The sequence below is a fragment of the Orycteropus afer genome, unplaced genomic scaffold, assembly GCF_000298275.1.
Source record: "Orycteropus afer afer isolate SDZICR_OR568_19922 unplaced genomic scaffold, OryAfe1.0 scaffold01111, whole genome shotgun sequence".
NCBI classification, from domain to species: domain Eukaryota; kingdom Metazoa; phylum Chordata; class Mammalia; order Tubulidentata; family Orycteropodidae; genus Orycteropus; species Orycteropus afer.
The window spans coordinates 35,607-46,100 of NW_006922698.1; the positions used below are offsets into that span (position 1 = coordinate 35,607).

Sequence of the window (10,494 nt, forward strand, 5' to 3'; positions counted from 1 at the left end):
TGACCATAACCTTGCCCCTTGTCAGCTCCAGTAGCTGGTTTTTGGAAGGAGACTGCCAAGCCTGTCCTCTGAGGGGCCTCTGGGTGGACTCAAACCACCAGCCTTTGTGTTAACAGCTGAGCTCGTTAAACATTTGCACCATCCAGGCACTCGTGATAGCTACTAGCCTTTTCTTTTTTAAAAAACTCAAAAATGAGTTCATATTAGGTATGTTCTGCCTCTTGCTTTTTTCACTTACCCATGCACATTGGACATCTTTCTGCATAGATCCTTCCAGATGTACCTCCTGTGGGTTTCTGGGTTTTGTTTTTTTCTTTAACTTCTGGGTGGTGTTCCCGTGTGGACGTGCAATGTTTCTCCATTGGTGGGCAGTTGGGAGTTGCCAGGTGCTTGTTTGTTCACATGGTGCCTTGGTGGGTATCCAGGTCCGTGTGTCTTCACTCATTCACACCAGGCTCTCCGAAGGTGGGTCTGAGGGGAGGGGCTGCTGGGTCACAGAGTCCACCCCCCACACACATTTTTTGTTGACCACGCCCTTTGCCTCCTCGCCCACCACAGAGTTACGCTGAGCAGGAACTGCTGCGTCTAATCTACTACGGGGGCATCCAGCCCGTGATCCGCAAGGCCGTGTGGCCCTTCCTCCTGGGCCACTACCAGTTTGGAATGTCAGCTGCAGAGAGGAAGGAGGTTGGTTGCCCCCAGTGGGCACTGGGGTCATGGGCAACTGGTGGAGCTGGACACTGAGAGGCGAGGGGAACTCTGGTCCCATGTCGGACAAAAGTGGGGCAGGAAGAAGTACAGCCCAAGCCACACCTATGTTTTTCTTTTTTTTAAATTAAGCTTTTTATTTTGAAAAGAGCAAAAAAGAAGCATCCTGGCTCCCTTTTGAGTATCCCCCAGGGCCTAGTCAGGGCCTGTACACAGTAGGTGCTCAGTTAATGCCTCTTGGACCTTAACTGCCTAAATGTTGGATGGGTGTTGCTGGGCTCAGGGATCCCCTTTTCCTGGTAGGGTTGGCATTGCTGGGGCTTTGAGGCCCCCTCTTTCTGGTAGAGCTGGTTCTGCCAGGGCTCTGGGACCCCAGTTTCTGGTAGGGCTGGCTCTGCCCAGGACCCACACCCTTGGGAAATTCTTCATCTCATCTGCCCTGCAGGTGGATGAGCAGGTTCACACCTGCTGTGCACAGACCATGGCTGAGTGGCTGGGCTGCGAGGCTATCGTGAGGCAGAGGGAGCGCGAGTCCCACGCAGCTGCTCTTGCCAAATGCTCGTCAGGGGCCAGCCTGGACAGCCATCTGCACCGGATGATGCACCGGGATTCCACCATCAGCAATGAGGTGATGGGCACTCGCCTGGGAGTAAGACGACATTGAAGGCCAGGATCTGCTTCACTGGGCCAGTGTAAGGGTGATGAGGAGGGGGTGGCTGCAGCATTAAGGCAGAGTCTAACTGCTGGCTTCTTCTAGGGGCTGGGGGAAGGGGTGACTTTGGAGTCAGACCTAGTTTTGTACTCCAGCTCTGCCATCTCCTGGCTCTGGGTTCTCAGTCAAGTTCCTTTACTTCAGGGCCTTAGTTTCTTCATCTATAAAATGCAAATAATCATATATAGAGAGGAGATTATATGCAGATCAAATGAGACAGCAGGTATAAAGTGCCTGGTACAGTGCCTGGCCTCCATTTACTCAACACATGGCCCTTGGGTACCGATTATGTGCCAGGTACTGTGCTTGGGGTCAGGGATGCTCCAGGGACCAAGGCAGACATGCCCGTCCTCTGACAGCCTCCAGTTTTCCCAAGGAGAAGCTCAGGAAAAAAATCAGTCCTCTTCACTGGTTACGTATCAGCGATCAGTGGCCACAGTCAGGCTGCATAAGGAACAACCACCGAAAGTCAGTGACTTCCAACAGTAAACATTTGAGTCTGCGGGTCAGCTTCGCAGTTCTGCTCTGTGCTGGGCCGGGTGGGGCTCACCCTGCACCTGCCTTGTTGTCAGCAGCGGCAGGTCGACTAAGTGGCTCGTTGATCTTGATAGGGCTCCCAGGGTTGGGATGACTTGTTCTGCTCCATGCATCTTAACCCGTAGTGGGTTAATCTGGGCCTGTTTTCATGGTGAAAAACGAGGGGATAAAGAGAGAATGCAGAAATACACAAGCATTTCTCAAGCCACTGCTTGTGTCAAGTTGCTAACATGCCTTTGGCTGAAGCAAGTCCCACAGCCAAACCCAGCAACAGAAGGACAGGGGCTATAAGGTTATAGGGCAATGGAACCCCCGAAATTGTTGCCCTGAGATAATCTCTAAACCTTCAACCAAAAGTAGCCCCTGAGATCTTCTTTAAAGCAAACAATTCCGTTTAACTGGGAAGAATGTCTGCCTTGAGCATTGGGCCGTTTTAAGATCTAATTATAGAGGATCAAATTGATAAGAGCAGTCGAAAGGTTAGATAGGAAGCTTAGGGGACCATGAGTTTATGTTAGTGGAGGAGGAACGGTTCAGAAGAGGAGGGTGAGAAAGGCTGCACAACTTGAAGAAGCCATTAATGTCCCTGAATTGCACATGGGGAAGTTGTTGAATTGGTGTACATTCTGTGCATATTTCCAACAACAACAGAAATAAAATATATAAAAAAAAAAAAAAAAAGCATGTAGGGGTGGAGGAGGTAATGAATGGGCCATTAATGCAACCTGTTACTCTTACTTGAACTGAAATATTAGCCAGAGGTGAAAAGTACAGAGCATTACAGGTGGGGTGCTGTAGTTGCAGGAGTGGCAGGTGGTGGCCCAGTGGCTGACATGGCTTCCAGGGAGGCTCTAGGGAGCAGGGCGTGAATCCTACCCTTTCATCTGTCAGAGAGGGAGCTGAAGCCCAGAGAAGGGACTTGCCTAAGTTACACAACCAGGCTTCCTGACTCGTGGGTGGGGTCAGGCCCCGAGCCAGGCTGTGGCTCACCTCCTGCTCCTCTTGACAAGCTCCTGTCAAGCTGACAAGCTCCTGCTCGCTCTTGTCTCAGTCCTCCCAGAGCTGTAGTTCTGGCCGCCAGAACATCCGCCTGCAGAGTGACTCCAGCAGCAGCACACAGGTGAGCCCAAGCCCTGCCCTGCCCGCCCCCTCTCCAGCCTCTAGGGTCATGGGACTGGATATGCAGCATCTACATGTGGATTTTTGGTTTATTTGTTTTACCTTTTTCTACTAGCCTTTACAAATAGATTTTGTTAGGTAAGTAATTTGTCAATCTGTTATCCCTGTAAAAAATAAGGCATTGCAGAGAAAGCTGAAATCAGCTTTGACCATCCCACAACAATCCTCAACTTACGAGCCCTGGTAATAAAATGCTCGAGGGCTCAGCTGCTAACCCAGAGGTCAACGGTTTGAACCCACAGGTGGTTCTGTGAGAGAAAAGACCTGGTTTTCTGCTCCCATAAAGAACACAGCCTAGAGAACCCAGTGAGGCAGTTCTACTCTGTCATATAGGGTTGTCGTGAGTCAGAATCAACTCAATGGCATACGGCAGTAACAACAGTCCCCAACAAGGTGTCCGTGGGGGGCTAGACTGCTAGTCGAAAGGCTGGTGGTTCATATTCACCCAGAGGCCCCTCAGGACGAAAGGCCTGGCAACTTACTTCCAAGAAATCAGCCATTGAAACCCTATAGAGCCTAGTTCTACTCTGACATGCATGGCGTTACCATGAGTCAGAATCGACTCGACGGCAGCTGGTCTCATCCCCAACTGTCCTCCCTCGACATAACGCCTATGTTCAATGTGCTGTATATCCTTCCAGGCCGGTCTGTATCCCTTTACACACATGCACAGTAATGTATAGATAACATAGAGCAATGTTTGATAGCCTTTTAAAAGTTCCTACAGAAATGCCATCATATTTATTGTTCAGTAACTTTCTTTTTCGCCCAGTGGAAACAGATGTTAACTTAACCACACTCAGTGTTAAACAAAACAAAACAAAACAAAAAAGGCAAAGTCCAGAAAAATGTGCATAGCATGACACTTTTAATGCAGAAATCAGGAATAAGGATGTAAGTGTATATTTGCAACTCTTTTTTAAAAAAAAAAATAATAAAAGGATAAACCAGAAAAGAATTAAAACTGTTATCTATGGAAGAGGCAGCAGGATAGATGCTATAGTTTCTGAGAAAACACCTTGTTTCTAGTTTTGACTTTGGCTTTAGACAAATTTCTTACGTGATTTATAACTATTAAAAAGAAAGTAGAGTCCTGGGTGGCTCACCTGGCTAAGTGCTTGACTACTAACCAAAAGGTTGGTGGTTCAAATCCACTCGGGGGGTCCCTCAGAAGAAAGGTGAGAGTTGATCCCTGGCCTTGTCATAACTTACAATATTGAACTTCTCCATAATTTCTTCCCATATCACAATTGGAAGAAAAAAAAAACAGAAACACATGAAATTAAAAGTAAATCAAGTTGGTAGTAACCATACTGAGAGCAAATATTCAGGTGACTTTGAAATGCAGTCTTCTACTGTGTCTTCTTGCTGGACAAAATGACATTTAAAAAATGTATCTTGGAGATTTTTCATATAGTATTTCATATAGTAAACATTTAACTGCTTTTGAAAATGGTCCCGTAGTAGTCAACAAGGATGGGTATAATATGCTCTTCTTAGGTAGTTAACTAATTTTTACTTGAAAATAATTGTATGAACACGATAAAACTTGTATGAGAAGTTTTTTGGCTCCCATTCCAATTCTCTAGTACTGCCTCTCAGCCAATGGCATGCTTTCTTGTTTCTTTCTGGATTATTCTCTCTGTACACAAGCATATAACTTACTCTTTGTTTTTCACAAATGGGAGCCTGTATTACATCTGGTCCTGCCTCGCTCTCTTTACTAACTATTTAGCATTGCGCTGCTTGCGTGTTCCACTTGTGAACCAATCCTTGTTGATAGAAAGGAGTCCCTGGATGGTGCAAACAGTTAACACTCACAGCTGCTAACCGAAAGGTTGGAGGCTCATGTCCACCCACAGGCCCCTCAGACGAAAGGCCTGGCCTTCTGCTTCTGACAAATCAGCATTGACAGCCCCATGGAGCACAGTGTTCCTCTGGCACACATGGGGTTGCCCTGAGTCAGAATCAACTTGGCAGCAACTGTTGTTTTTTATTGATGGACATTTAGGGCATCTGAGGCCATTCTCTCTGTGCACCTTGTCCTCAGGTGTTTGAGTCCGTGGACGAAGTGGAGCAGGTGGAGGCAGAAGGCAGGTTGGAGGGGAAGCAGCCCAAGATCCCCAATGGGAACCTGGTGAACGGCACATGCTCCCCAGACTCTGGCCACCCTTCCTCCCACAACTTCTCCTCGGGCCTCTCGGAGCACTCAGAGCCCAGCCTGAGCACAGAAGACAGCGTCATGGATGCCCATCGGAATGCACCCCTGGTGCTGCGCCCCAGGGACAGCAGCATGGATGACGGACAGAGCAGCGAGGCCACCACTTCCCGGGACGAGGCCCCCCGGGAGGAGCTGGCTGTGCAGGACAGTCTGGAGAGTGACCTCCTCGCCAATGAGAGCATGGACGAGTTCATGTCCATCACCCGCAGCATGGATGTGGCCCTGCCCGACAAGGAGGGTATCGGGATGGAGGGCTGGGGCAGCAGCGAGGCCGAGAAGTGCAGCCAGGCGGACAGCGAGGACAGCCTCTCAGAGGAGCCCGAGATGGAAAGCCTCTTCCCTGCTCTGGTCGCGACCACTTCTGCCACCAACGAGGCATCCCCCGTATCCTCCAGCGGCGTCACCTACTCCGTAAGTCCCCAGGAGTCTCCGCCACTCAGTTTTCTTACCTGCAGTCATGGGAGGGTTAGGATGTGCTACAAAGCTCCCTTCCTTATGCAGAGACACTGGGTGGCACAAACAGTTAAGCATGTGAGTGTTAGCCAAAAGGTTGGGAGTTCAAATCCACCCAGGGGGCCTCAGAAGGCAGGCCTGGTGATCCATCTGCTTCCAAAAGGTGGTGGTGGTAGTTGTTGTAAGGTGCTGTCAAGTCGGTTCTGACTTGTAGCCACCCTACGTACAACAGAACTGAACACTGCCTGATCCTGTGCCAGCTTAAAGTTTTCCAGTACTATATCAGACAGTGTTTCACGGCTATTCATAAGGTTTTCGCTGGCCAGTTCTTGGAGAAGTGGATGGCCTCTTCCTTTTTCCGAGTCTTTCTTAGTCTGGAAGCCTGGCTGAAACCTGTCCACCAAGGGTGAGCCTGCTGGTATTTGAAATACCAGTGGCATATCCTCCAGCCTCACGGCAGCATGCAAGCCACCACAGTGTGACAAACTGACAGATGAGTGGTGGTCTAAAAGATTACAGCCTCACAAACCCTACGAGAACACAGTTCTGCTCTATACCTGGGGTGACTATGGGTCGAAATTTTATTTTACAAAGAAAACATATAAAAAGAATGTTCATCATACAAAGAAACGAGGCTTCCCTATTAAAAAAAATAATAATACAACCAAAACCAAACACCTGGCTGGTTCAGGTAGAGGATATATTCTTTCTGGGACAGCGAGAGAAGGTCAGGAGGAGGTGACAGGATCTCTGCCTGTGTGAGGAGTCGAGATGTCATTGTGCTTTTCTTCCCTTCCCGGGGACTGGCAGCCGGAGCTGCTGGACATGTACACAGTGAACCTGCACCGCATCGAGAAGGACGTGCAGCGGTGCGACCGCAACTACTGGTACTTCACACCCGCCAACCTGGAGAAGCTTCGTAACATCATGTGCAGGTATCTGGGGGCATTTGTTGTGGGGAGAGTGGAGGTGGCTGGCGGGGGCTACAGGGACCTGTTGGAACTGCAGCCTCTGCAGCTGGCACTGTGCCCACTCAATCTTATTTCAGCCTACGTTGGTAATAAAATGGCAATAGTAATAAATGATAATAATAGCATTTATTAAGCACTTTTTGTATACCAGGCACTATCCTAAGCTCTTTGCTATCATCAGCTCATTGAGTCCTCATGATAGCCCTATGAGGTATAGGTGGGAGTCTCCAGGTGACACCAACAGTTAAGTGTTTGTCCATTAACCAAAAGGTTGGCAGTTCAAATCTACCCAGAGGCACCTCGGAAGTCCACATCTGAAAAATAAGCCATTGAAAACCCTGTGAAGTGCAGTTCTTCTCTGACACACATGGGATCACCATGACAGTCAATTCCAAAATGACTGTTTTGTTTTGTTTAAATAGGTGAGGAAATAGAGACACAGGAGCTAGCATATTGTTCAGAGTTCCTCTTCTGGGCAGTGGCTGGGCAGGAATTTGAGCTCACATCTGCCTAGCTCCAGAATCTGTGTCCCTTTCTTATTTGTTTGTTTTCTTTTTTCTTTAAGCCAAGATCTAGGGCTATTTACTACTTTTCATTTATACATTTCTCTTGGTATTTTTTTAATATATGAAACTAACCCATACTTATTGAAAAACCTAAATCAATCAAGGAACTTAGAAGTCCATAAGTTATACAGAGAAATTTCTTCTTCCATCTCTACCCATGAATGGAACTTGCCCAGAAATAACTAGCAATTTAGTGTATGTCCTTCAAAGTTATATGCACCTACTCCTCACTGACCAACATGGCTAGGTTCCAAAGACCAGATTGTGGTGTGAAAATTGGCATTATGTGAAAATGGAGGATGACTACATCATTACAGAACTGCCAAATCACATCATTACACAACTGCCAAATTACATCAATACGTAACTGCCCAACTACTAAGAATCATGACCCAGCCAAGTTGATACATAACCTTAACCATGACAGCCAGCATTACTTTCACATAGCACCTGGGTGTTAAGTGCTGTGAAATTTATGTAGTTGATGCGCAGAATTGTCCAATAGCAGATTTTTCACTGCTGTCTTAAATGGAAAATGTTGAATAATGATATAGTCAATAAATGAAGAATAGGTAGGTAGTCCCTAACTTATGACAAAGTTCTGTTCTGATAACTCTGACATAAATGGGCTCTGACATAAACTGAATACCTCTTAAAAAAATGTTCATTATTATTGCCTTTTATAAATTCAATCTTTGAAAATCTGTGAGTGAACATTTGAGGATGATAGCATCAGTAAATTGCACACTGCAACATTGTATATACTACATATTGCTAGTGATAAGAAGTACCAAAACAAAACCCAAACAGATGGTTCTAAGTGCAGTTCATTGTATATCAAACACGTTGCAAGTTGGGGACTTCCTGTAATATGAACGCACATGAGTTTTTAATTTTTAAAAATTTTTACCTAAGTAGAATTATACTGTGTTTTTTCTGCAACTTGCTGTTCACAATCAACAGTATGTTCTGAACTTCTTTCCATGCCAAGACATGTTATTCTAACATGTCAGAGGTCAGCAAACGGTGGCCCTTGGGTCAAAACCTGCTCACTGCTTGTTTTTGTAAATAAAACTTTATTAGAACACAGCCATGCCCATTCATTTGCTTATTGCCTGTGATTGCTTTTGTGGAACTTAGTAGTTCCACAGAACATGTGGCCCACAAAGCCAAAAATAACTATGTCCTGGACCTTTACAGGAAACATTTGCTGACCTCTGCCTGTAACTTCTTCTTTTTCATAAGAACCACCTTTTCACTGGGTTGCCTTACAGTCTCCCAAGCAATCACACTACTACTCAAAATCCAGTCGAGTGGATACAAATAGAACTAACTATAATGTAGTGTGTTAGGGCACAATGAAAAAGTGCTGGGGAAGAAGGAAGAGTGGACTGACTTTTTTTTTTTTTTTAAGTAAAATAAATTACCAAGGTCACTGACCTTGATTTTTTAAATTACTATTACTATTCTAAATTGTTATTTGGGTGAAAGTTTCCAGAGCAAATTCATTTTCCATACAGCAGTTCATACACATTTTGTTTCATGACATTGATTGCAATCCCCACAATGTAACAGCTGTCTTCCCGCATCCTCCCTGTGGTTACCTTTTCCCTGTGTCCTTCTTTCCTATGCATTCCTGCCCCCTGAGCTGTCTCCCTGTGTAAATACTGTCCTTCTGATCTCCCACAGTTGATTCTTCTAAGGAGTGCACCTGCCTGGTATAAATATTCACCTTACATGTCTGTATTTTGTTTGGGTGGAAACCACGGGAATGAGTTCAATTCCAGGCCTGAAGGGTGACTCTGGGCCATGGTCTTGGAGAGTGGACTGCTTTTTGCCTGTTTATGGCATAGGGAGAAATCATGGAAGACCTTACAGAGGTGATGACCTTCATGATGAGCTTTGACAGAATTAGGAGAAACTGAAGAAACCATTTATCATAGAAATTAACAACCTACCCCCAGGAGTCAGGCTACCTGCCTTCAGACATTACCTCTACCATTTCTTATGAGGTTTATGACTTTGTGCATATCACTTACTTCTCTGTGCCTCAGTCTGCTTTTCTGTAAAATGGGATAATAATAGTACTTATATCAGTATTTTGAGAATTAACTAACAGTGGATATCAAGTGAGCCAAGTATACAGTGAATGGTCAGTAAATATTAGCTGTTATAACTTGGGGGCAAATGGGAATTCCAGAAGGAGAATGGCTAGTGCAAAGCCCCAGAGCCATGACTGTGTGATTAATTTGTGCGCAGATGAATATCTCAGTGCATCTGGAGATGGTGGAAAGGTGCTGGGAAGTGATGGATGAGGCCATAGGGGCACATTTGGAGGAGACTGTGAATGGCCTTGTACCCCCAGTAACTGAGTTTGGCCAGCATCCTGCACACAGCAGGGAGCTAGTGAAGGTTTGAGAGCGTGTACATGGCCTCCTCCAGCGGGCTTTAGGAAGGTCCTTGTGGCTGCATGTAGAATGTTTGATGGCAGTGAGACTGGAGATGGAGATGCAGGCAGGAGGCTGGGGGATTGGTCCAGCTGAGGGATGAAGGTACTATTAGTAACCCCTTTTACAGAAGAGTAGACTGAGGCACAGAGAAGTAAGTGATATGCACAAAGTCATAAACCTCATAAGAAATGGCAGAGGTAATACCTGAAGGTAGATAGCCTGACTCCAGGGGGTAGGCTATTAATTTCTATGATAAATAGTTTCTTCAGTTTCTCCTAATTCTGTCAAAGTTCATCATGAAGGTCACCACCACTGTAAGGTCTTCCATGATTTCTTCCTATGCCATAAACAGGCAGAAGGGCAGTCCATTCTCTTCATGACCATGGCCCATAGTCACCCTCAGGCCTGGAATTGAACTCATTCCCGTGGTTTCCACCCAAACAAAATACAGACATGTAAGGTGAATATTTATACCAGGCAGGTATACTCCTTAGAACAATCAACTGTGGGAGATCAGAAGAACAGTATTTACACAGGGAGACAGCTCAGGGGGCAGGAATGCATAGGAAAGAAGGACACAGGGAAAAGGTAACCACAGGGAGGATGCGGGAAGACAGCTGTTAAATTGTGGGGATTGCAATCAATGTCATGAAACAAAATGTGTATGAACTGCTGTATGGAAAATGAATTTGCTCTG

General features: G+C 46.1%; 1 protein-coding gene across 1 annotated transcript in view; it reads left to right on the top strand.

The window, feature by feature from the left end:
- The window catches only part of LOC103212805 (small G protein signaling modulator 1-like), a gene marked incomplete at its 5' end in the record, with an annotated part of 72,773 nt that overhangs the window by 28,372 nt on the left and 33,907 nt on the right, over positions 1-10,494 (top strand). The window contains 5 exon segments of the mRNA XM_007958741.1: positions 559-687; positions 1,154-1,336; positions 3,009-3,077; positions 5,187-5,768; positions 6,621-6,745. Of these exon segments, the coding sequence (XP_007956932.1) occupies positions 559-687; positions 1,154-1,336; positions 3,009-3,077; positions 5,187-5,768; positions 6,621-6,745 (1,088 nt within the window).